This window comes from Copidosoma floridanum, unplaced genomic scaffold, assembly GCF_036245765.1.
Source record: "Copidosoma floridanum isolate Cflo_tuat_1 unplaced genomic scaffold, Cflo_Japanese_pri ptg000019l, whole genome shotgun sequence".
Taxonomy (NCBI): Eukaryota; Metazoa; Arthropoda; class Insecta; order Hymenoptera; family Encyrtidae; genus Copidosoma; species Copidosoma floridanum.
Genome location: NW_028321896.1, coordinates 9,263,714 through 9,287,587, shown reverse-complemented (window position 1 = coordinate 9,287,587; position 23,874 = coordinate 9,263,714). Strand labels below are relative to the sequence as shown.

The window sequence follows — 23,874 nt, the reverse complement described above, 5'->3', positions numbered from 1 at the left end:
AAAGAAAACGAACGTATCGGGTGGCAGTGCACTGAGGGACATGAGGAGCGAGCTTGCACATTTGTACGCGAGACACGTTACGAGAGGCGAACTTCGACTTCTCCGTGCTTTTCGACGTTCCGATCGGAGAGTCGAGAGTTTTTAGGCTGTTAATTGCCTTTACTGCACGTGTCGTTGATTTTTTTTTTTTTTTTTTTTTTAAGACCAAGAGAGTATGGTTGGCAGTAAAAAGAGCAACTCTAGAAGCAGAAGAGGCATCAGCTTGAAATCGGTAGCGGTTGAAACGAAAATACTCATCGACGAGGCTACGAATCATTTGAACAGCGGTATTCACGAAAAGGCTCTGGTACTCTATACGAAGGTATGTGTGTTACATTTTTATACAAATTCAACCCGAATTTTCACTAATTTTACTTTAGCGCTTCACTATTTACCACGACACTTATCGAGCACGAGCTTTTTCACAATACTATTTTTTTTGTACAATTATATCGTCTTACGCGAATGGCAAGTATTTTGAAATACGAATAAGCTGTACATCTGCCCCTCCTGAGATGACGAAAACTAAATCGAATTTGTCCAGTGCAATATTATTTACAAGATTAATTGTAGCGTGATTTCGAAAAATTATTTTATACCCCCAAAGGGAAAAAGGCAGCTGTTACAAAGTTGTAATGAGTAGGTACATACCTTGTATTATTGACAAAGTCAAATAATCTAAATATTGTGTGAAATGACTAGTACATACCTAAACTATAGAACATCATTTCTTGTATTCTGTTGCTGTAACATCTGATTCTATAGAAGGTACGACATAGTGTTAAGCACAGAAATTTTGAGTTTCGAGAAACTGCACTTTTAGCCGATAAATAAAAAATTTTTTTATTTTCACGGAAAAGAAAAATTGTTCCAAAATGAATTTAATTAAAAATATAATTGTAGAACAAGTTTTTATATTTCTGATGCTACGTCTGCCTTTGATAGCTTCAGCACACAAAGATCTGCGTATTAACTTTGATGCGAGGGACTGCGTGAAACGAGAGGCTACGTGAAAACGTTTTATTGTCAATAAGCGAGTTTGGAAGCCGTACAGTCGGTTTTTGTTAATATGATGCACTTTCAAAGTAGCTGGTAATTATAAAACGTTGCGTTTCGTACAGAATAATTAAAATTTATAAATAACAAAGAAAATTTCTGCCAAGTTATTGATTACAATGACGCGATTCTATGAATTCTTTGTATATGCATGAGATATGCAACAACAGCGGCATCAATGACAAGCATGTATATACCAATTGATTTCTTGTCACGGAATGTCATGCTGAAGTAGTTCCTTTTTTCAACGAATGAGATATTATAACATCCGTTAACAGCAACAATTATCAACATACAGACGCCTCGGTCAAAGAAAGCGCTGACTCGCATTCAATTCAAATCTGAGTTTGCGCTATTTTTTTTTTTACCAAGGCGTCAAGTATTATATTTTGTCACGGCAAAAATCATATACCATATCTCTCTTTTTTTGTTCTCAAACTGTAACATTAAGTAATTAGGTGTGTGTGCATACAACAACCGGCAATCCTAGCTCTGTCGCAAGTTACACATCATTTAAATTCAAAAGTGTGAAAGCCCTCATACCGCGCGCAGCACCAAAGGTGGTAGATTTGACGCGTTGTTGGTGGTTTCTAAGGTAACCCTCGAATCCACTTGGCCGAGGTGTCGATATCCACACTTGGCCACTGTGTGTCGCGTACAATGTACCCACCGATTCGTCCATTTTCTCAAGTTCAAAGTACCAAAAAGTAATACATTAAAAAAAAAAAAAACATCTTGAAATGACGGAAACGCTGGAAACCCCCCACGTGGGAGTTACTAACGAAGTTACCATACCGGTAGTTCAGGTATTCTCGGATATTTTGAAGCCGACGCTTCAAGACAACGATTTCCTGCAAAGTTTCGTCCGCATCGGCATCGACGAAGGATCCATCGAGGACAGACGCGTCAGAAGGTACAAATTCAACCAAAGAAAACACACTTGGGGGGGGAGGGGGGAGCTGTGCAGTTTTGATCAACCAAAAAAAAATAAAATCATTTAATATTAAAAAAAAAAAAAAAAAAAAAAAAAAAAAGAAACGACTCCTTCGCCGGGGGCAAGCACCACCACCAGCTCAAGCTGAGCTTCCAAGAGCCCAGCCCGGAGGCGGCCCGAGGCGCATCATCGGCTTCCCGGCCGCGCTCCTCCCTCGTCCGCAGCAACAAAAGCGTCCAGGAGCTCCTGCAGGAGGAAAAGCTGCGCAAGTCGCGGAAGCGCAGGCGCCGGAAGAGCGACGCCCACCGCCAGGAGGAGGTGTACACGGACAAGGACAGAGCCGCGGCCGTGAACATGGGCAGCCGGGACATCAAGCAGTCGCTCAAGCTCAAGCGCAAGCAGGACCGAAGCTTGGCCCTGCAGCTGCCCGACGAGGCCGAGCCCGGCTCCATGCTCGACCTGGGCGTCCGGGAACTCAGGTGCGGCAACCTCGCCGTAGCCCTCAGCTGCATCAACAAGGTCGACCACCCGCACAACTATACATCCATTTGACGGACCATGCAAAACCTAAAATAAACAACAACATTCATTACTCAATCCCAATGGACATGTTTTCGTATGCTTTTAAACGCACCGAATTAGCATGCACGTAGTAGCTGTAAAGTTGGAACACGCGCTGTATAATATATACATCACCTCAATGTAATACTTACTTATAAAAAAAAAAAAAAAAAAATCATCAGGCCCTAGAACTGAGTCCACGGGACAAAAAAGCGCTGATAGCTCGGAGCAGGTGCCACCTGTTGCTCGGCGAGCCGCAGAAGGCGCTAGAAGACGCGGAGGCGGCGCTGCGCGGTCGCTCGAGGAAGCCCCACAGCGCCAGGGCGTTGTTCGCCAAAGCCGAGGCGCTCTATCACCTGGGCGACTTTGAGCTGAGCCTCGTTTTTTACTACCGTGGCATGAAGATCCGGCCCGAGTTCGATCAGTTCAGGCTCGGCGTGCAGAAAGCCAAGGAGGCCATACAGAACATACTCGGAGGTAACAGTTACAGAAAAGACACGACATTTTATCCTCAATCCTATATATTCTTATTCTTATACGCTGATTCAAGATGTATATGTACGTGATGCATGAGATGTGTACAATTGTATTTAAATGACAGGTGCTTCCGCGGTGCCTCTGGCGAAAAAACCGAGTTCGCGCAACACAAGCCGGAGCCTGCGAGCTCAGGATGAGGAATCATCGGTTTCGGCTCGACCGGTGACTTGCAGTCCCACCACGGTTTTGGGCTCGGAGAGATCGACCGATACCAAGTCCACCCTCAAGCTCGGGGACACTTGCCGCGATAACGATACGGTTACGCCTGTGAAAACCACTTCGACGTTCACGAGCAAAAGACGACGGTCGCGCACGGCGAAGAGGACGGGCGGCCAGGAGCTGCACCTGCTGCGGCAATTGAACGTTGATAAAAAGTACCTGCAGAGCCTTCTGAAACGACCAGGTAAAGAATTTTCTTTTTTTTTTGTATCGTTTAAATCATTATAATTTTACGTATGTATGATAATAACTCACGTAAGGGAGTTGCTCGATCGAGTGCCGCAGTGCGTAAATTTTTTAAACATGTCACTGTTTTCGCCATCACCACCTACATCCTAGTCTCCATCCAGGGTGTCTCGCGAACCCTGCGAGTATGAAAATATTATAGTATTAAATTTACTTGAAAAGTAACAAAATTCAAGGACTCGCATGCCAATGGTAAAAGTAAAAATAAAGTGTTTATCTTACCCGCTCTCGTACTTCGAACATTTATTAAAAAAAAAAAAAAAAAGAAAAGAAAAGAAAAAAAAGAAGGTAGAAAGTAACCTCAATCACAGACCACAGACACAGACAGATAAGATATACAGTTCAAAGTGCATATACCGAATGAAGTGATACCAACTCTGGTAGCCTCTGTCCATCACTGAAGAGTAAAAAGGGTAAAAAAAAATGCCAAAGGTAAAATCAAAAGACAAGAATCCAGAACGAACGATGAAGGAGTCGGAGCACGGTTACGTGCACGCGGTCTCGGGGCCAGTCATCGTGGCCAACAACATGCTGGGCGGCGCAATGTACGAGATAGTCAAAGTCGGGCACCAGCAGCTCCTCGGCGAAGTCATTCGACTCAACGGGGACACGGCTACCGTACAAGTACACATATCCTATCAAATAATATACGGTAGTCACAACATGACGTACGTGCAACGAAATCAGCCGAACCTTGATCTATCAAGGTATACGAGAACACGAGCGGTCTCACGGTCGGCGATCCAGTGTTGCGCACGGGCAAACCCCTCTCAGTGGAACTAGCTCCGGGCCTCCTGGGTGGGATCTACGACGGCATCCAGCGGCCCCTCCGAGACATCCAACAGAACACCGGCTCCGTGTACATTCCCAGGGGCATCGGGCTGCCGGCCATCTCGAGGACGACGCTCTGGGAATTCCAACCGGTCAAGTTGAAGGGTTGCACGTGCCTGACCGGCGGTGACATCATCGGCCACGTCTACGAAAACAAATTGGTCAGGCATCGGGTCATGGTGCCGCCAAACGGCCGAGGAAAGGTGCGCGGATGACGCAAACCCACGTGGGCACTTTGTCATGAGAAAGAAAGAAAAAAATAAATAAAGTCATACAGTATACGACACGGTTCGCAGTTGACGTACCTGGCGACGTCGGGCTGTTACAGCGTGACCGAGCCGATAGCGCAGCTCGAATTCGAGGGCGCGACGAGCAGCGTCGCTATGTTGCAAACCTGGCCGGTACGCCAGCCACGACCTTACGCCGATAAGCTGCGACTGGAGCGACCGCTGCTGACCGGCCGGCGGATCTTGGACGCGTTGTTTCCGTGCGCCCAGGTTAAATTGGACACTTGAGAGTTGTACCTATATCGTATAAAATTTTATGTATAGGAGTGTACCTTAATGGTGTATCCCCTCAGGGAGCCAATACCGCACTTCCCGGTGCGTTTGGCTGCGGGAAAACTGTCATAGCCCAGTCGCTCTCCAAGTACTCGAATTCGGACGTTATCGTGTACGTTGGTTGCGGCGAGCGCGGCAACGAGATGGCCGAAGTGCTCAAGGACTTTTCCGAGCTCATGCTGCAGTTTGACGACTTTAGGTGATATAAAAAGGTCTTTACGTGTACCAGAGATGCACGAGGAGAAGCGGAGACGGAGGGAAAATATCTAAAAAAAATTGCATTCATCCTCCACCACGACTACGGCAACAACAGCAGAGAATCAGTGATGAAGCGCACGATGCTGGTGGCAAACGCGTCCAACATGCCGGTGGCGGCGCGCGAAGCCTCGGTCTACACGGGCATCACGCTGGCCGAGTACTTCCGCGACCAGGGCTACAACGTCTCGATGATGGCGGACTCGACCTCGCGCTGGGCCGAGGCTCTCCGCGAGATCGGAGCCCGGCTGGGCGAGATGCCGGCGGATTCGGGCTACCCGGCTTACCTGTCGGCCAGACTCGCCGCGTTCTACGAGCGAGCCGGGAGGGTCGATTGCCTCGGCAACCCGAGACGCGAGGGCTCGCTGAGCTTGATCGGGGCGGTCTCACCGCCCGCGGGTGACCTCTCGGACCCGGTGACCAGCGCCACCCTGGGCGTCGTGCAGGCCTTCTGGGCGCTGGACAAGAGACTCGCCGAGCGAAAGCACTTCCCTGCGGTCAACTGGCTGACGAGCTACACACGCTGCCTCGCACCTCTAGGTATACCAATTATCATAAGCTTCATTTGTTTCTACAACCACTAATGTGTAACTGTGTATGTTGGAAGGGAATCGGTAGGTGTATGTGTGTATAATACTTACAGGCGATTACTACGAGTCGCGGTTCCCGGGTTTCCTGGACCTTCGCGCGAGGGCCTTGGCGATGTTGCAGCAGCACCAGGAGCTGAGCGAGCTGATGCAGCTGGTCGGCCGAGGATCCTTGTCCGAGCCCGACAGGGTCTTGCTGGACGTCGCCAAGCTGCTGATAGACGATTTTCTCCAGCAAAACGATTTCTCGGCCCACGATCGGTTCTGCCCCTTTTACAAGACCCACGCGATGCTGCGCAACATTATTGGCTTTTACGAGCTCGCCAGCAAAGCCGTCATCGGGGGTGGGTGCCGAAAGGAGATCACCTGGGACGCTTTGAGGGAGAGGATGAGAAATATCCTGCACAGACTGAGCATTATGAAGTTCCTTTGTCCGAGGCGGGACGGCGAGAAGCTCATTAGAAAGGAGCTCGATGATTTGTACGCGGATTGCAAGAGTGCTTTCGAAGAATTGTAGCACATTATATTATATAATGTACCTTATTGTGCGTGTATACGCGATTTTTTCGCCCTTCGTTTATTTGAATATACTTAAAGTATGAAATCTCATGAAATTTACTAGTGATTTAATTGGAAAGCTGTGAGCTGCGTTGATCCGTGCATATTAGAGAAGAAAAAATAATTTCTTTTTTCATAATTTCAGACGTTAAGGCAGCTCATCAGGATTCGGCTCAACACATTACCGTACATGCCGAGGAAGGTATCAACTTTCTCAAGTCCCGACAAGAGTTTTGGAGGCAGCAGCAGGTGAATACAAAGGTGTAACATACATTACACGCTAATTGTTGTTTTGATCCATACATGTATAGTATCAATTTATCTTATTATTGTATATTATATATTTAATTCATAGTTTACGTAAAGTTGAAAGAGAAAAATAATAATAAATAAGCAAATGAACAAACTAACGATAACACTATGTGTTGAGTATTGATGTTATTGTATAACCTCGTGTAGCACACTATTGTTATTTAAAAACTCTCTGAATAGGTAGCTTTTTTTTCCTTTAATATATTTTAAGCTTGTCTTACTGCACACTTCCACGAAGTATATTATCATCAAAATATTGATGCATCATAAAACTTTCAACATAACACGACTGAAATAATAATAACAATAACAATAATAAAAATAATAGTAATAAAAATTCATTTTTCAATACTTTTCCTACAAACATTAAGATTTATATTTTAAAACAACCAAATCAAAAAAAAAAAATCGGTATCTTTTAAATGCATATGCACATTTTTTACACGTGCGTGGGTGCATAGCAGACGAATTTCGATGCCGGCGCTCTTTTCCTCGCACCCCTCCAGGAATCCCCACCACGGAACGCAATGCTCTTTTTTCCGATCCATCCTTGGTGGTGATGCCTTGATGGTGCTCTTCTTTAGTAAGTACTTAGGTATTTACTGCAGCAGTAGAGTAGAGAATTAGATATCAGTCAGTAACAGTATTGCATCAGCAACAGCCTCCTGTAGAGGAGTGTAGAGTGCTATAAACTTCTGTGTAAACTACTGTGAATTAAAAAGAAAGAGAAAAGCTATGGCTGACGGGGCACCGGTAGAAAAGCTGTCCAAAAAGTGAGTAGCTACAAACACGTGCAACAGCTGCTGAATCCGAGATGATTTTGGTACAGCAATGCTCGTGAAAGACTAAAAATTAACCTCAAATACAATATTACCGATGAAGTACACAATTTACTTGTTCTTTAGCTATTGCATTTTTTTTACTTTCTATAAATACTACCCAATATTCGCGACAATGTGCTAAGAAAGGTTTATCCGGAACTTGATGCACCCATAAAAAAATATCACAAGTAATGCTAGGCATAGTTGGGAGAGCCTTGCTGAAACGTGGCGGCGGTGCCTCGACGAAGACGTTGCTCAGCGCGGCCTCCTCGTGCGAGGCGCGAGCCAACCAATTACGTCAAATTTCCGTCTGCCAGCCCTCTAAAAAGTGCGTAGAATCATGACTTTTACGTTCCCTCTTTTTTTAAATTACATTAAGCCATTTTTATTTGTATTATTTTGGGCGGAAGTAAGTACTTGTATCATGTTTTATAGAGGAGCACTTTTTCGCGTATTTTTGAATTCCATCGTACTTGTAGCCACGTCGTTTTTTCTCTTAATTTTTCATTCCAACTAAAAAGGGTAATGAAGTATAGTTTTCGTTGCTAAAAAACAAAATAATTTTCAGTGAACTGAAAAGGAAATTAAAAGCAGAACAAAAATTGAAGGAAAAATTAGAAAAGGAGTCGAAAAAACAAGAGGAAGAGAAAGTTAAAGAGAATTCTAGTGGTCCATCGAATAAATTATCAGAAGAAAACATTAGCCCCAATGTATGTTGATTGAGTTACTTTCTTATAGCTATGTTGGATTTCTGGTAATGCCTTACATTCAATCTTACAGGATTACTTCAAAATCAGAAGTCAAGCCCTTGAAAAACTCAAGGCTGCGGGTGACCATCCATATCCCCATAAGTTCCATGTGTCAATTTCCCTGCAGAATTTCATTGAACAGTACAGTGACAAGTTGAAAGATGGGGAGGCACTGGAAAATGAAGTAGTCAGTATTGCTGGTAGAGTGCATTCTATCAGAGGAGCCGGTGCTAAGCTGATATTTTACGATTTGAGAGGAGAAGGTGTGAAAGTTCAGGTGATGGCTAATGCTAGAAAATACGAAGATGAAGAAAAGTTTACTATAGACACAGATAAAATTGGGCGTGGTGACATAATCGGTGTTGAGGGTTACCCATGCAAAAGTAAGAAAGGAGAGTTCTCGATTTTGCCAAAAAATATAAAACTTCTTAGTCCTTGTTTGCACATGCTTCCCCACTTGCATTACGGATTAAAAGATAAGGTAACTTGAAGAACTTATTACCATACATGGGATGTAGCCTAATTCATCATGTAAATTTTGTATGTCTTTCTTAGGAAACCAGATATCGGCAGAGATACCTAGATCTCATTATAAATGACAAAGTAAGGCAAAAGTTTCATACAAGGGCTAAAATCATTTCTTACATTAGAAAATTCCTTGATGAGCTAGGTTTTTTGGAAATCGAGACTCCAATGATGAACATGATTGCTGGAGGAGCAACTGCAAAGCCCTTTGTAACACATCATAATGATCTTAATATGGACTTGTTCATGAGGATCGCACCTGAGCTGTATCACAAAGTATGTCACTTGAATTAACATGTCTTCCAATATATTTAAATATACTTGAAGTTAAGTCAATTTGTCAATTACTATTTAGATGTTAGTGGTAGGTGGAATCGACCGAGTCTATGAAATTGGACGACAATTCAGGAATGAAGGCATTGACTTGACTCACAATCCAGAATTCACGACATGCGAGTTTTACATGGCTTATGCAGATTACAAAGACCTTATGACTATCACGGAAGCTATGGTCTCGGGTATGGTTAAGACTATTCATGGGACATACAAGATCCAGTATCATCCCGATGGTGAAGATTCCGAGCCCTTAGAGATAGATTTTACGCCTCCATTCAAACGTGTTTCAATGATCAAAACTCTCGAAGAAGTTTTGAATGTTAAGTTTCCCAATGCAACAGAATTGAATAGTCCTGAAGCCAACAAATTCCTTAGTGAGCTGTGTGTAAAACATGAGGTCGATTGCCCAGCACCTAGAACCACTGCTAGGCTACTGGACAAGGTAGAAATCGAATTATTTGTTTTAGTTATTCTCGGTATCATTACTTGGATTTTATCGATTTCAGCTCGTTGGTGAATTTATCGAAGAAACGTGTGTCAATCCAACCTTCATTATTGAACACCCACAAATTATGTCTCCACTTGCCAAATGGCATCGTTCCGAAGCTGGTCTTACAGAGCGTTTTGAGCTTTTCGTTATGAAAAAGGAAGTGTGCAATGCTTACACCGAATTGAACGATCCTTTTGTTCAAAGAGAAAGATTTGAGCAACAAGCTAAGGATAAGGCAGCTGGTGATGATGAAGCTCAACTAGTTGATGAAAACTTTTGTACTGCCCTTGAATATGGACTGCCCCCTACAGCAGGTTGGGGTATGGGTATAGACAGAATGACTATGTTCCTTACTGACTCAAATAACATAAAGGTAAATTTGTTTAAAATTCATTTTTATGACCTCCACAATATGAAAATACCTAATCGAAAAACTTCTTTTAGGAGGTGCTGTTTTTCCCCGCTATGAAACCTGATGATCCAAATAGGAATAAAGAAATTGTTGAAGAAAATGCGGAGGCCAGCACTCAAGGACAACAGAAATGAAAAGGAGTTTTTTTTTAATTTGAATAAAAATAACTTATTGAATATTTACCGTTTTTTTATTTTCTGGTCAATTCTGAGAGTTAAAAAAATTAAAATTCGAACACACGTATGTTTAATAATTATAAAAATACTTCATGAAATAAATTATTTTTCAATAATCAACACAAAAAAAGTAAGTTTATGACATTAATAAGTTGTGAAACACCAACGTCAAAAATAATTTGGAAGCAGCATGAAAACATATCAATTCGGATAAATTTCGTGATCCAAAAGTCATTCACAGATATTAAAATTAATCATCAAGTTCAATCGCATTAGCTAATATCATTTAAAAGTAACAACTGACAGTTAAATCAGCTGTCTTCCGTATTTGGTACATATTTTGTCACAGAATTGTAATGTGCTCCCAATTGATACATGTGTCTGTAATAAGTAAGAATAAGTTTTCTCGTTGGTTCAAATTCGGTGCCAACTTCGTACGGAGCACCTATGGCTTGAATTACTTCAATAGGGCATTTGAGAACACTTGATAATACTTGAAGCTAAAAATAGGTCAATATAATTTAGTGTGAAATCAATAAATTTTACAAATTAAAGCTTCAGTTTACATACCTCCACAGCTCCACCCCAAGCACTCGTTTGCGCTACGTTATCACAATATTTTTCGTATTGTTCAACCGTCATAAGTTCATCAGTTGAATTAGAATTTTCAATGAATGGTAAAAAACTATCTATATTTTCCCTTAAATGATTGGCGGTTTTTTTTCTAAGGTCGTTATAGTCTACAGGTAAATCACCTATTAATTTCAATTGGTGTGCAACAGCATTATAGAGGCTAAATCAATATGCATAAGTTAGTAAAATTTTGTTAAAAATTTTAATGTACCCATAAATAATTACTAACCAGTGTCCGTCACTAGGTATCTCGTGGACCATAAGGTTTCGTTTCGTAAGTATAGTTTTAATAGCTTGTATCTCAAGATTCCTTTGGCCAAACTCATTAAGTGCTTCTTGTTCAATAATTCTCTCGTTTCTTTCTTTCTCTGCGGTCTCCTTTTTTTCTCTTCTCTTTTGGGCTTTTGATACTCTGGCAGGCTTAGAATTGCCCTGGTCACTAATTTCAGTAGAAATGTCATTGCTCACAGTTTCATCGTCCTTTTCATTTTCACTCACACTTAAATTCATTTGTGATAACTTTAATTCTGCTAGATCATCGTTTTGTTTTTTCTCCAGTTCAGACTCCAATTTTACTATTTCCTCTGTTATTTCTTTTTTCTTTTTTTTGTCTCCTTTACATATCGACTTCTTCAAACATTGAATTTTCGCTGAACACAAGTAAGTAATGACAGATGATATGAAAAATTTAATTTATTAGGCAAATACAGATACTTTTTTACCTTGAAGGTCTTTTCGCTCCTTTTTGTGTACAGCAATTAGCTCCTGCTCTTTAAGTGATTGTTCGGACTCGTCAGACATTATTTAACAAACAAAATATGGATTGTTTTAATTATGACAACACAATCTTTCGTTCTTCACACCCAAGAGCTGAGGCCCGAGGGCTGCCGAGGATGGTCAAAAAATCTAAACTAGCCGCCACTCTCAACACTCTCCCCAGAATTGAGAAACCTCACATAGGTTTGCTCATTTATCCGTCTCGGAGCGCTCTGTGTACGCTAAACAGTCCATAGTTCATCTGTCCATTGTTGGGTGTTTTCCGCAATCGTCACCAGCAAGTAATTGAAGGTTGCGCTCTACGCTACCATCAGGTCGGTAAGTCAACTACCTTGAATTAACTGGTGCTCTGTTCCGTAATCTGGCCAGTTAAAATAGCAGTCGACAGTCAACAGCGATGAAATCTTCACTTTTTTCTTGACTTTCACGTCGTTTGCTGTTTTAACTGGCCAGATTACGAAAAATAGCCCCAGTTTAATTCAAGGTAGTTGACTAACTGACCTGACAGTAACTTAGAGTGCAAATTTAAATTACTTGGTGGTGACGACGATTGCGGAAAACACCCCAAGCGGCGTTACCACCACGACCTACGTAACTTTACAGCCTCTGATTTGATCATTCTGGTAAAGAGAGCACGGTGTAAGATGTACGTGAAGTAATTAAAGAAATTACTACCGAAATGCCATGTGGTCGATTTTATTAAACTATGTGAATATCTCCATTTTTAGAGGTCGACTTTTGAGTAAAAAATAGATTGTAAACTTGCCGCAAACAGCACGAGCTACTTAAACTTTTTATTATCTATCGGTAAAATTAGTTGCGGCTGGTTTGTAATTATCAAAGTGACTTTGCTGTAAATAGCAATAGTTATTTGGATCAGCGCCATCTAGCGGTCTTTATTTTTTGGCCAAAAGTGGCTCCTAAAATTCTCAATCAGAGCATTTAGGATTAGAGCCATTTAGTCAATCATAAACCAGCCGCAACTCATGATGAAGCTATAAAATGAAAAAATAACGATATGTGTGTTCTTGGCGGCAAGTTAACAATCTATCTTATGCTTGAAAATTTATCTTGAAAAGTACAAACACATAGGAGGTCGATTTTTTGGTAAAAGATAAATTGTTAACTTGCCGCCAAGAACACACATATCGTTATTTTTTCATTTTATAGCTTCATCATGAGTTGCGGCTGGTTTATAATTGACTAAATGGCTCTAATCCTGAATGCTCTGATTGAGAATTTTAGGAGCCACTTTTGGCCAAAAAATAAAGACCGCTAGATGGCGCTGATCCAAATAACTATTGCTATTTACAGCAAAGTCACTTTGATAATTACAAACCAGCCGCAACTAATTTTACCGATAGATAATAAAAAGTTTAAGTAGCTCGTGCTGTTTGCGGCAAGTTTACAATCTATTTTTTACTCAAAAGTCGACCTCTAAAAATGGAGATATTCACATAGTTTAATAAAATCGACCACATGGCATTTCGGTAGTAATTTCTTTAATTACTTCACGTACATCTTACACCGTGCTCTCTTTACCAGAATGATCAAATCAGAGGCTGTAAAGTTACGTAGGTCGTGGTGGTAACGCCGCTTGGGGTGTTTTCCGCAATCGTCGTCACCACCAAGTAATTTAAATTTGCACTCTAAGTTACTGTCAGGTCAGTTAGTCAACTACCTTGAATTAAACTGGGGCTATTTTTCGTAATCTGGCCAGTTAAAACAGCAAACGACGTGAAAGTCAAGAAAAAAGTGAAGATTTCATCGCTGTTGACTGTCGTCTGCTATTTTTACTGGCCAGATTACGGAACAGAGCGCCAGTTAATTCAAGGTAGTTGACTTACCGACCTGATGGTAGAGTAGAGCGCAACCTTCAATTACTTGCTGGTGACGATTGCGGAAAACACCCATAACCTATTAGGGCACTTCGGTAATATAGGTATATTTTTGGATAGAAGGAAAAGTCTAATATTGCCGCAAGTGCCATTTTTCAAATAAAATTTTTATTTTCTATCTGTTGGTTTAAGTTGCAGCTGGTTTATAAAATTGACTGCATGGCAATGCTATAATTACCACATTACTCTTAACTGATAAACTGATATGAAATATAACAAAATAACTTCTGATCTCTACGAATCATGAAGTTACTCAATTCTGGTGAGAGTGGCGGCTGGTTAAAATTTTGACCATCCATCGGCCTCAACTCTTGGACTGTTAGTTCTGTAACCATGTAAAGAAATTTCAAAATTTCCGTACTTAATTCGAGCATAACAACTTTCACCGATTAAGTATTTCGGAGCAATAAACATTAAAACATCAAAGTTTTGGGGCCAACTTTTCGCAAAAAACCGAGAAAATTAATACCGCTAGATGGCGCGGACTGTAAAATAAATAATTATATATAGACATAAGTAAGTATACCGATAGTAAAAGCACATTTATTATTAAGTATAGATGCTTGTAGACTTCTAATGCCCATCTAACCATGTAATAAAAACAGCTTGTAAAATTCCCTAAAGTGTCATTCACATGAACATTTTTTGAAGACGAATGTTGATAACACACAAAATACAAGTTGTCGAGATCGTTCCTGCGGAAAAGAAAAATCTGTCTGCTATTGTTTTGTCTTGGTATATAATACATATAGTATATAGTATATATATACCTCTGGTCTGGTGTGCATTTTGGTTTAAACTCGCTCTCGGTGCCTCGGTGGTTTGTGTATTTCTTTTGTATTTAACTCTCCTAAATCTTAACGCGAGGTTAGAGTATATGTACCGGTGTTTTCGTCGTGCTCAAGCTTATTGTATTCCACGCGAGAGAGTACAATAATACACAAGAGCTCACATCTTGTATACTGCAAACAAGCATGTCAGACGACGAGGACGTGCCCTACGTCAAGAAGACGACAAAAACCGTGCACTATGGCTCGCTGGAGGAGGCGGAGCGGATGCGCCTGTCGTCCGGAGTCCTCGATAGCAATGGTGATAGCGATGCTTTCCCGACTCCGGTCAATGTCCACATCTCAAATGAGTACATGGAACTCGAGAATGACATGTCCAAGGATCGACAGGCCCTGTTGGAAGAGTTCGAGAGACGTAAGAAGGCAAGACAGATCAACGTTTCTACGGATGATTCAGAAGTGAAAAAGAACCTGAGGCACCTGGAAGAGCCAATCTGTTTGTTCGGTGAGGGCCCCGCAGACAGGAGAAACAGGTTGAGAGAACTGCTGGCGAGTTTGGGCGAGGACGCTATCAAAAGGAAGGACGTAGAGGAGAAGTTCGTGCAGCCAGAAAAAGATCCAGAAAGCACTTGGTACCATGAAGGACCTGATTCTTTGAGGAAGGCTAGGCTATGGATTTCTGCTTATTCCGTTAAGCGAGCAAAATTTAGGCTGGAAAAAGCAAGGAAAGATTTAGAGGTATCCGCTGCTACTAAAACTGCCAAGAGGCAAGAGTTGCTAAAGAAACTCCAGAATTTGAGCACTTACTGCTCAGAAGTCGGAGATGCAAGACCCATTTCTTACTGTCAGTTCAGTCCAAATTCAAAGGTACTGGCAACAGCTTCATGGTCAGGGTTGTGCAAGCTCTGGTCTGTTCCTGATTGTACTCTATTAAGAACGTTAAAAGGCCACGAATGCATTGTAGGGTGCATCGTGTTTCATCCAAAGGCAACCATTGCTGAGGACATGTTTGCAGACAGGGTGTCTAGGATTTGTGTATTGGCAAGCTGTGCTAGCGACGGTTCGGTAAAGCTCTGGGGTGGTGGAAAGAGTGAAAAGCCTCTGGCAGAAGTTGAAGGCCACGAGCCTCACAGAGTATCCAGATTAGCGTTCCACCCATCTGGTAGATTTTTAGGTACCTGCTGTTATGACTCCTCATGGCGTTTGTGGGACTTGGAGCAGCAGGCAGAAGTTTTGCATCAGGAGGGTCACACTAGGCCCGTTCATTGCATGAGTTTCCAGTGTGATGGATCAGTCGTAGCAACTGGTGGGCAAGACTCCTTTGGGAGAGTCTGGGATCTCAGAACTGGAAGGTGCATCATGTTCATGGAAGGACATTTAAAATCAATATTTGGAATTGATTTTTCGCCAAATGGTTATCACATAGCAACTGGTTCAGAGGATAACTCTTGCAAAATTTGGGATCTCAGAAAAAGATCTTGCTTATACACGATACCAGCTCATTTAAATCTCATAGCAGACGTAAAGTATCAAAAGGAAGAAGGACAATACTTGGTAACTGCTTCTTACGACAACAGTGCAAAAATATGGTCAAACAATACTTGGCAGCCACTCAAGACTTTGTCCGGTCACGATGGAAAAGTCATGTGTGTTGACATATCTCCAGATCAAAAATACATAGCAACAACTTCTTATGATAGAACGTTTAAACTATGGGCCCCAGAAGTATAATACTATTAAATACAATTAAAATTATATGTATTTTTCGACTCAGACTTGGTTTGTAAAAAATAAAAGTACCTGTAATTATTAGTTGTGAGATATAAAAATTGTAAATAATGTTTTTTATGAATTACAATAAATAAATATCGCAAAAATGTACACCTTTTTTACTGTTTTTTTTTTCAAGCCATGAAAAATTAAATTTAAAATAACGTCTAAAAATTTAACACTCTTTTTGTTACGTCATATACTTACAGTTCAATAGTAAATATGTAATAATCTCCAATAGCATAGAGAAAAAAACGTAGAATTTTCCCGCTCAAAACGACATATAGTTCCAGCCAATCAGCAGCTCTGTATGCCTCTAGCCTAGCAGCAGTGGCAAAGCAAAGTAGGTAAAGTTATATATATATCTCTTTCTGAAGAGCAGCGCGTTGAGTCGAGATCGAGAGAGTCAGGACGTCAGGAGAGAGAATCTATCTCTCGGCGGATTATAGCACGAGGAGAGGGACGTACCTGCCGAAGAACAAAAGAAAAAAATCCGCTTCGTTTTTTGGCTCCATCGTTAATTATTCTGGTGAGGATAACAAAAATTCAAGAGAAGTTTGCACTTAGTGCACGTACATTTTTCTATAAGCTAAGCTCTTGAAAGTAGGATCGACCATGGACGTTGAGACAAACGCCTACTCCAAGCCGAAGAGCAAAAACAGCACGTACGAAGACGAAGAGGAGAAGAAACATTTCCAGCGCATTGTCTCCGCTTTTAAATATTACAAGTAGGTAGCCTATACCCATCTGCCAGTACTTATTGATTTCTTTTTTTTGTTTTATTCTTTTTTGAGTTCTTGAGAGCTGAAAATTGTTGGGTATAACCTCTGAGTTGGTGGGGTGTTGATGGATGCACCAATGAACGCGCACAGCAGTAGGACGATGCGTAGAGACCTGATTTTTATCTGATCATTGCTTTCCGTAACGGATACCTAATTTCCTCTTTAAGATTGCGTTCTCGTGTTTCATTATAGAACGATGTTTCGGATGATTTATCGGGAAAGGAAAAATAATTGGGGCACATTAACCGGCCGGTATTTATATTTCTGGGAGTAGTTGAGCGACGAGGGCGTTCGTTACTTTTTTCCTCTTCCAATGTTTGTTTTCTATCGGAACGTTAATGATTTTTCGTACCTGTACACGTATACCATGGCAAACGGTGTTTTTAACGTATTCTCAAAATTCGTTTTGTATACAATTACATTATGCCATTAATTTCCAAGAATAATGTATCGACTTATTCTTCAAATATTCTTGTAAATGCACATTACTTATTACATGGTAATACTGCGTGTTTTGCAAACGTTACACATAGAAAGAACTAGATACTTTGCTGACAAAAATAAATAAGCCACTGATGATATAATTGCGACTTGAGTCATGCACATGCCTATGTTCCTTTAAATTTGTTTTTTAAGATTTACTTATGATACTTCGTTATCAGTTATCGGAAGTTTTTTGTTTTCGCGAGTATTCAATACTCTTTGATGACATTAAACCAAAGCATTGTAGTTAAATTTATCACTTACCAATACGGCAATCTTCACTCTCAATTTTTGATCAAGCGTTATTACCAATTTTTATGTGTAAATCTTAATGTGTAGACAACTAGTATAATTTATTTGTTTCTGATTTTTCAGACCTCATTCTTTACAAAGAGTAAAAAAAACCGAGAAGTATCTGTTAAGTCTTCCAGCCCATCATCAAAAACTATTAAGTAATTATAAAGATCACTTGAATCAAGTCAAACAATGCATAGAAAATAATGATGAAATAATTAAGTTAATAATAAAGGATGTGGCACACATATTTGAAAACGTTAGCCCAGCTAGTTCTACAACGGATAATGTAAGATCAAGTTCTATGGTGTGTAGCATGTTTTTGTGTTGTCCTTATTGTTATATCCATTTTGAGTATTTTTTTTTTTTTTTTTTTTACTTTTATTTTGTATTTTCAATCATATTAAAAATCTATTAAATGAATTTCTTACATTTCATTTCGTATTTACAATATGTTTGACAAATTTTAGAGTTGCATGCTGTTTTTGTAATTAAAGAAAATTCACTCGTCTTATTATAATTAATGAAAAATATATTTTTTTCGTAAGTTTTGTCATGTATTATGTACAACAGTGAATAATGAAAATGCAAGAATAAGGTTTACAAAGCTTAACAATTCACAGACTCTGACCCATCGTCCAATAATGGCTGATCAGGAAAAAGTTCAAGCCACAATAAAGCAACTAGTAAGGGATTGGAGCACAGAAGGGATAGAGGAACGGAGGACCTGCTACCAACCCATAATTGATGAAATCATGAACCAATATCCTGTAGATGAATGGTATGTGATGCACCGCCCTGTTAGTTTTAATCTTTCATCTTTCTCACGCTCTATATCCATACTTTATTCACCTTTCACATATTCTGTCATAATACGTTAGATTACTTCTGAAAGAATAAGTGGAGATAAATTTCCAGTACACCGGCAGAAATCCGAATCCTTGTGCCTGGAGCGGGACTTGGCAGACTTGCCTATGAGATTGCAAGGAGAGGCTATACATGCCAAGGAAACGAGTTTTCGTTATTTATGCTATTTGCTTCACACTTTGTGCTGAACAAGTAAGCTTACCCCTCTAATAGACGTTACTTTAATAAATTCATAAGAAATTTTTAAAGTTCATCTAAATACAACTAGCTTTGTTATTAGTATTACATAATTTATTTTAGACAAACTTTCGTTTTACAAGAAAAGGTTATAAATTGTATTTATTACTGGTGTAAACAAACGTCTGACTTGCAAGCCTACTTCTTTTGTCAAATTTTTCAATTGTAACTACGCGGAGATTATTCAAATGTACTTCTACATATGATCAACAATTCGAAAAATAATTTTACTCTACCACTTTACTTTCAGATGCCGAGGGGTCAACTCGTACAAAGTTCACCCTTGGGTTCACCAGTACATGAACAATTTACGACCAGAGCATCAAACTCAAGCAGTTTACTTTCCTGACGTGAATCCGAGTGATCGTCCAGAAAACGCGCAATTTTCCATGGCAGCTGGTGATTTTCTTGAGGTAATTTATTGTCTGTTGCAGCAAACAAGTGAAAACATCTTTTGAATAAAATGATAGTTTTAAGGGGGAAAAATTAAAAATGTGATAGTTAACACATCTTGCAATCAAATCATAACGTATTTAATTGACTAAAAAAGGTATACACGGAAGAAGAACACTGGGATTGCGTGGCCACATGCTTTTTCATTGACTGTGCCAACAACATAGTGCAATTCATCGAAACCATTTACAAAATATTGAAGCCAGGCGGGACATGGATCAATTTGGGCCCACTTTTATATCACTTTAGTGATATGCCAATGGAAGATTCTATTGAGCCAAGTCATAGCGACGTCCTTGATGTAATCAAAGGCTTTGGATTTCAAATAGAAGTTTGTATTATTAAGCTTTTGTGCTATGTACACATATATATCTTTATGTGTACATATAGACGTTTATTGCTCGTGAAATATGTTTTAAAAACACTTATTGTATTGCAGAAAGAAGAGACACACGTGAAAACTAGATACGCCCAAAATGTTAACAGTATGCTACAGTACGAGTACAACAGCGTGTATTTTGTTTGTAAAAAGCCTCAGAGGCTAGATGGTGAACCTATGAGCCAAAATGGCGTAGAAACTAACGGAATTTGTAGAGAGGAGCAAGATTCTAACTAAACGCTCGGTTACATGTATATTTGTTAAAAAAATTTGACGGATATGCGTCTCTTACTTTTCGACATTACAACTTTGATAGTATGACTGCGTCCTTTTTGGTCCAATTTACTTTGATAACTATTATTATTATTTAACTCTTTGTCAGTCACTTGAGTCCTCTGTGATATTTTCAATTGATTCCGCTGGTAATTAATTTCAGTAGAAAAATATCTATTGAAGAATGTTGAACAGGTTTTTAAGTGAGTTTCATTATGTAATTGGAAAAAAATGTATGCATATAAAAGACTCGAGTTATTAAAATTTAACGGAAATTGTTAAATGAAAACAGTTACATATTGTTTAAGAAATCTCATTTTCTCAAATTATCATCTCTCAATACGTGATTCAACGTAGAAATCGTCTAAAGTACAAATTGAACTAAAAAAATCAGCGCTTGATATTTTCCTTGAGCCCGACATGTGATTTAGCTTAATCATTGTTTTTAACATCTGCATTATCGATCCAAAAAAATAAAACTACGTTAGATGCCCAATGCAGCGTTCATAAAAACTTAATCAAAGTATTCATATGTGGTTAAACAAAAAGAACTAAACATATCCGCGCTTAAGCGAGATATAGATATATGCTGATTGAAAAAGTATTTATAACGAATGAAAAAATGCGATAAGTATGCAAGTCAATTATGAATTCAAAGTATAAACTAAGATCTTATCAGATATGGATTCCTCGAAAAACCGAAATACATGAACTTGAGTATTTCCAATAATTAGAGGATGAGTTTAAAAAATTTTGGATTTGTGATCGATGATGCATTTTTGTAAGTAGTGCCTTTTTATATGTTCCCACTTTTGCAAATATTTTTTTCACCTCTGTCAGTAGGAAAAAAATATTTGTTCTGTTTACAATTCTGCATAAGAAAAATGTAATTTGAAACAGTTATGTGAGGGTTAATTACAACGGCTGTTATAGTTGAGTCGAACTGCGGTATTAAAACGAAATTAAAAAGAGTAGCTTTTCACATATGTTTTGGATGTTAAATCGAAATGCTTTTTTTCATTAAAAAGTGGAAAGGTAATCATGTTGAGCTTTTGATGAAAAGTTTTAAATGATCGAGTAGGATCTGCAGTTTGCGCGCAATAATTAGTTTGGTATATTGATAAATTACTTAGAATAGTAGAATAGTTATAACAGGATAATATAATTTTATATTCAAAATTATGAAAGCTTTTTATTCATACCCACCTATTTTTTTTTTTTTTTTTTTTATTTTTTTTATTTTTTTTTTTAAGGTTGAATAAAAATATCAGTGACGCTGTGGTTCTTATAAATGTATTTTATAAACTTTTATTTAGATACTGTATAAATAGCGAAGGTATTTTATCAGTCTCCGTTTGTTGCATCTTACTATAAGTTAAAAACTGTCTCCTTAATCTCGTTAACTCAGATATACCTCCTGAACTTTCGAGCACAACATTAAATTTTGGAATTTTTATGTTACTTTCGATTCCCAACTGTTTGGCTGATACTATTTCCTGTCAAATTAGAGTTGTTAGTTTTTCATGAAAGTCGGTAGTTATTGATTTTTAAAACTTACATTAACGATTTCTTGAGTTATCCTATCCATGTCATATAAATAATTTGAAGCTGATAATCGTTGCTGAAAAATAATTCGATTAAAAAGGTACAGTAAAGGATCTATTAGTATAATTCAGTGTATTAAATTAACTTACAGACTGTGTGCTCATGTTTGGCTTTGGAGCTTTAACTTTGTACAGAGAAGCGTAAATTTCTTCGTATTGCAATTCATCTTCTGGATTGACAATGAACAATGGCGAATCCCAACGATTTTGACCATTTGGAGCTTCATACCTGTTATCAACACGTAACCAAAACACTCAAGTACTTAAAATTTCTTAAAATGCTTCTGATTCATGACATTTACCTGAGAACCAGACCATCAAATATTTCTCTGGAATATTGTTCACAATCAGGCCTTTTCTCGTTGCACAACCAAGCGTATTCTACAGGCGAGTCACATTGCACCGTGCACTGGGTTATTTTATACTGTTTGCTCGTGCAGTAAAGTTCATACCTGTAACCCTTTATGTAATTACTACCGTCAATGATCAAAATATCAGTTGGAGATATAAGTCTCTGAACGTTAGATTTGATGTCACCACGAATCAATTTTTCTTTTACTGAATCTGTGAATGGTAAAATCATTAAAAAATTTAACAAAAATGTATCAACGCTTCCTCGAGGTTTGTTGAAGAATAGCCAACAGACTTGCCCGCAAAATAGCTATTTTTATCGAACATTGCTTTTTTTATCATTTCTTCTTCGTCGATAATTTCCACTTTTTTACCCTTTTTGGTTTCGAAAAATTCTCTCAGCTCCTTCGTTCTCGTTGTTTTTCCACTGCTCGGTATTCCAGTCATTATTATCAACGGCATGCTGTTAATATTGTAAGTTAAACAGATAGGCACTTTTATTTAATAACAAATCTAAAAAATTAATCCTCTCTCCTGCTCTGACAAATAACCTCAAAACAAACGCTCTCGATGCCGTGCATCAAGAAACTATGTTTACATCAATGGGCGCAGACATATTGAACAATAGCAGACAGCCTCTTTGTGCAAATTTGCGCGCGAAACAAGTGTGTGGATTTCAAATGGTACGAATGATTGTGTAATTATATAATCGTTCTCCTTGTTCATTTCCCGATGTATATGTAAATTTGTTAAAAAAGCTTGATATTTGTTCAATATTTCAATCAAATTCAATTTCACGAATTCACGAAAACTTCCGCAATTCTATCAAAATTACTAGTCGTTGATACGAAACTACGATAGGCGTAAAGGTGAAAAAAAAAAAAGTCACAAAACTGTCAATACAACTGCATACTTCAAATAAACCAGCACACGCATCATCTGTTATAATTTGGAGCTGCTTGAAAGAAAAAAAAAGGGCTTCATCGATCTTCTACGATTTCAGAGACGCGCGCTCGGCCATACGCCCGGTACTTTATAAATATAACAGCTGGCATAGCGAGCTCCTATATACGCGCTTCATCTCGCAATGTAAGTATCGTCTCTCATGCGTTAACTCAAGTACTTACTTTTGAATTTTCTATTTTCAACTTGACAGCGTGTATATACCAACGAGTAAACCCGTAGCCCAATTAGTGAGTGGGAGATAGGAGCTCTATTATTTCAATGTAAGTCGAATGAACTGCATATTATATTATGTTCGCTTTCGTTTATTTATTTGTAATAACGAAGGATCGGTGGTCGGTGATTTGCTTGTATAAGGTATACGCGTCCATGTATCAAAAGCCGAATTAATCGATTTTACTGTACCACACACGACCAATGAACTTACCTCTATGTATTTTTACTATTGAGAGTAAAAAGATATAAATGACTGTACCTATTCAATGGTAAGTTCGTTCACTCGATTCTCTCTCTAAGCGTCTCGAAAAGTGAAAGTAAGCAAGCAAGTATAAGTACATACATATTTGAGGTGAACTCCTTCTTTTTTCGGCCGACCCAATAACAATTCCAACAAAGCTTGAGATGACTTTCTACTCCGATTCGCCGCAAAAGCGTGATTTGCTTGCTTCACGTGCACCCCGATTGCGACAACAATTTACTTACTCAAGTGTGTGTGTATATGTATTATATTACTTTGGTAACTTTTTTTTTTTTTTTAATTTTCTTCAGGACTATCTATTCCATGGAAATTACGTGTAAGAAAATTTTGCTAAAATGTGTTTTACGGTGGAAAATATTCCCTTGATTCGATGCAACGATTCGAGGCTTCAAGTTTTTTTTTTTTTGTTTTTGTTTTCCAAGAGCAGCTGATTTCGTGTATAAGCAATATCTACGCGGTTTCCTTTGATTTTCGTGATTATTTTCATACATACAGCCATAACATAAAAAAAAACCCGGATTTTCCTCTCAGACCAGAATTTCTTGAATCCATCAAATTCCTCATGAAAAAACCTTTCATTTTATACCTTACACTATTAAAATCGGTTAATTTGCATTCGAATTACGGAGAGAGAAAAAAA

The 23,874-nt window shown here is 39.0% G+C and overlaps 7 protein-coding genes across 9 annotated transcripts; 5 read left to right on the top strand and 2 right to left on the bottom strand.

Moving 5' to 3' along the window:
- The first annotated feature begins 214 nt into the window (after window positions 1-214).
- LOC149374533 (uncharacterized) lies at window positions 215-3,638 on the top strand. Its single transcript, XM_089592558.1, has 4 exons — window positions 215-361; window positions 2,773-3,067; window positions 3,192-3,530; window positions 3,607-3,638. Exons 1-4 carry the CDS (start codon window positions 215-217, stop codon window positions 3,636-3,638), a joined length of 813 nt encoding a protein of 270 aa, XP_089448684.1.
- A 366-nt stretch (window positions 3,639-4,004) lies between these two features.
- LOC106644068 (V-type proton ATPase catalytic subunit A-like) lies at window positions 4,005-6,650 on the top strand. The gene is made up of 7 exons (XM_089592557.1): window positions 4,005-4,216; window positions 4,300-4,626; window positions 4,720-4,920; window positions 5,004-5,182; window positions 5,300-5,778; window positions 5,882-6,338; window positions 6,494-6,650. Exons 1-7 carry the CDS (start codon window positions 4,016-4,018, stop codon window positions 6,648-6,650), a joined length of 2,001 nt encoding a protein of 666 aa, XP_089448683.1. The 5' UTR covers window positions 4,005-4,015.
- A 638-nt stretch (window positions 6,651-7,288) lies between these two features.
- LysRS (Lysyl-tRNA synthetase) lies at window positions 7,289-10,251 on the top strand. Of its 2 annotated transcripts, XM_089593083.1 has the most exons (8): window positions 7,289-7,468; window positions 7,601-7,844; window positions 8,085-8,226; window positions 8,297-8,746; window positions 8,821-9,066; window positions 9,146-9,568; window positions 9,633-9,989; window positions 10,061-10,251. In XM_089593083.1, the coding sequence occupies exons 2-8, from the start codon at window positions 7,708-7,710 to the stop codon at window positions 10,160-10,162; spliced, it is 1,857 nt and encodes a 618-aa protein (XP_089449209.1). In that variant the 5' UTR covers window positions 7,289-7,468; window positions 7,601-7,707; the 3' UTR covers window positions 10,163-10,251. The 2 variants fall into 2 exon arrangements, with proteins under 2 accessions (XP_089449209.1, XP_014214932.2); XM_014359446.3 differs by lacking the exon at window positions 7,601-7,844 and having other exon boundaries at window positions 10,061-10,249.
- A 105-nt stretch (window positions 10,252-10,356) lies between these two features.
- LOC106644083 (deubiquitinase OTUD6B) lies at window positions 10,357-11,944 on the bottom strand. Its single transcript, XM_014359447.2, has 4 exons — window positions 11,560-11,944; window positions 11,067-11,487; window positions 10,775-10,997; window positions 10,357-10,704 (listed from the first exon to the last, which is right to left on the bottom strand). The coding sequence occupies exons 1-4, from the start codon at window positions 11,636-11,638 to the stop codon at window positions 10,516-10,518; spliced, it is 912 nt and encodes a 303-aa protein (XP_014214933.2). The 5' UTR covers window positions 11,639-11,944; the 3' UTR covers window positions 10,357-10,515.
- Window positions 11,945-14,108: 2,164 nt separating this feature from the next.
- On the top strand, window positions 14,109-16,161 carry U4-U6-60K (U4-U6 small nuclear riboprotein factor 60K). The gene has a single exon (XM_014359459.2). The coding sequence runs from the start codon at window positions 14,487-14,489 to the stop codon at window positions 16,029-16,031; it is 1,545 nt and encodes a 514-aa protein (XP_014214945.2). The 5' UTR covers window positions 14,109-14,486; the 3' UTR covers window positions 16,032-16,161.
- Window positions 16,162-16,454: 293 nt separating this feature from the next.
- LOC106644085 (protein-L-histidine N-pros-methyltransferase CARNMT1) lies at window positions 16,455-21,024 on the top strand. 2 transcript variants are annotated; one of them, XM_014359449.2, is made up of 8 exons: window positions 16,455-16,599; window positions 16,678-16,798; window positions 17,711-17,936; window positions 18,253-18,410; window positions 18,548-18,688; window positions 18,984-19,146; window positions 19,284-19,517; window positions 19,626-21,024. In XM_014359449.2, the coding sequence occupies exons 2-8, from the start codon at window positions 16,686-16,688 to the stop codon at window positions 19,800-19,802; spliced, it is 1,212 nt and encodes a 403-aa protein (XP_014214935.2). In that variant the 5' UTR covers window positions 16,455-16,599; window positions 16,678-16,685; the 3' UTR covers window positions 19,803-21,024. The 2 variants fall into 2 exon arrangements, with proteins under 2 accessions (XP_014214935.2, XP_014214936.2); XM_014359450.2 differs by having other exon boundaries at window positions 16,455-16,798; window positions 17,711-17,918; window positions 19,626-21,022.
- A 112-nt stretch (window positions 21,025-21,136) lies between these two features.
- On the bottom strand, window positions 21,137-22,359 carry LOC106644086 (protein KTI12 homolog). The gene is made up of 5 exons (XM_014359451.2): window positions 22,093-22,359; window positions 21,745-22,006; window positions 21,533-21,671; window positions 21,397-21,459; window positions 21,137-21,334 (listed from the first exon to the last, which is right to left on the bottom strand). Exons 1-5 carry the CDS (start codon window positions 22,253-22,255, stop codon window positions 21,137-21,139), a joined length of 825 nt encoding a protein of 274 aa, XP_014214937.2. The 5' UTR covers window positions 22,256-22,359.
- Window positions 22,360-23,874: the final 1,515 nt, after the last annotated feature.

What these genes read in the sequence shown, in the direction of transcription:
- U4-U6-60K (XM_014359459.2), top strand. Translation starts at nt 14,487, where the DNA reads ATGTCAGACGACGAGGACGTGCCCTACGTCAAGAAGACGACAAAAACC.
- LOC106644085 (XM_014359449.2), top strand. Translation starts at nt 16,686, where the DNA reads ATGGACGTTGAGACAAACGCCTACTCCAAGCCGAAGAGCAAAAACAGC. An exon ending in ATGTAAGATCAAGTTCTATG is followed by an intron (nt 17,937 to 18,252) that starts GTGTGTAGCATG and finishes AACAATTCACAG; the next exon opens with ACTCTGACCCATCGTCCAAT. An exon ending in CAGCTGGTGATTTTCTTGAG is followed by an intron (nt 19,147 to 19,283) that starts GTAATTTATTGT and finishes TGACTAAAAAAG; the next exon opens with GTATACACGGAAGAAGAACA.
- LOC106644086 (XM_014359451.2), bottom strand. Translation starts at nt 22,255, where the DNA reads ATGCCGTTGATAATAATGACTGGAATACCGAGCAGTGGAAAAACAACG. An exon ending in TTTGATGGTCTGGTTCTCAG is followed by an intron (nt 21,672 to 21,744) that starts GTAAATGTCATG and finishes TGTTGATAACAG; the next exon opens with GTATGAAGCTCCAAATGGTC. An exon ending in CAAACATGAGCACACAGTCT is followed by an intron (nt 21,460 to 21,532) that starts GTAAGTTAATTT and finishes ATTATTTTTCAG; the next exon opens with CAACGATTATCAGCTTCAAA.
- LOC149374533 (XM_089592558.1), top strand. Translation starts at nt 215, where the DNA reads ATGGTTGGCAGTAAAAAGAGCAACTCTAGAAGCAGAAGAGGCATCAGC. An exon ending in CTCTGGTACTCTATACGAAG is followed by an intron (nt 362 to 2,772) that starts GTATGTGTGTTA and finishes AAAAATCATCAG; the next exon opens with GCCCTAGAACTGAGTCCACG. An exon ending in CATACAGAACATACTCGGAG is followed by an intron (nt 3,068 to 3,191) that starts GTAACAGTTACA and finishes TTTAAATGACAG; the next exon opens with GTGCTTCCGCGGTGCCTCTG.
- LysRS (XM_089593083.1), top strand. Translation starts at nt 7,708, where the DNA reads ATGCTAGGCATAGTTGGGAGAGCCTTGCTGAAACGTGGCGGCGGTGCC. An exon ending in CACCTGAGCTGTATCACAAA is followed by an intron (nt 9,067 to 9,145) that starts GTATGTCACTTG and finishes ATTACTATTTAG; the next exon opens with ATGTTAGTGGTAGGTGGAAT. An exon ending in CTGCTAGGCTACTGGACAAG is followed by an intron (nt 9,569 to 9,632) that starts GTAGAAATCGAA and finishes TATCGATTTCAG; the next exon opens with CTCGTTGGTGAATTTATCGA.
- LOC106644068 (XM_089592557.1), top strand. Translation starts at nt 4,016, where the DNA reads ATGCCAAAGGTAAAATCAAAAGACAAGAATCCAGAACGAACGATGAAG. An exon ending in CGTTGTTTCCGTGCGCCCAG is followed by an intron (nt 4,921 to 5,003) that starts GTTAAATTGGAC and finishes GTATCCCCTCAG; the next exon opens with GGAGCCAATACCGCACTTCC. An exon ending in AAGAGTGCTTTCGAAGAATT is followed by an intron (nt 6,339 to 6,493) that starts GTAGCACATTAT and finishes CGTGCATATTAG; the next exon opens with AGAAGAAAAAATAATTTCTT.
- LOC106644083 (XM_014359447.2), bottom strand. Translation starts at nt 11,638, where the DNA reads ATGTCTGACGAGTCCGAACAATCACTTAAAGAGCAGGAGCTAATTGCT. An exon ending in ATACCTAGTGACGGACACTG is followed by an intron (nt 10,998 to 11,066) that starts GTTAGTAATTAT and finishes ATATTGATTTAG; the next exon opens with CCTCTATAATGCTGTTGCAC. An exon ending in CTTGGGGTGGAGCTGTGGAG is followed by an intron (nt 10,705 to 10,774) that starts GTATGTAAACTG and finishes ACCTATTTTTAG; the next exon opens with CTTCAAGTATTATCAAGTGT.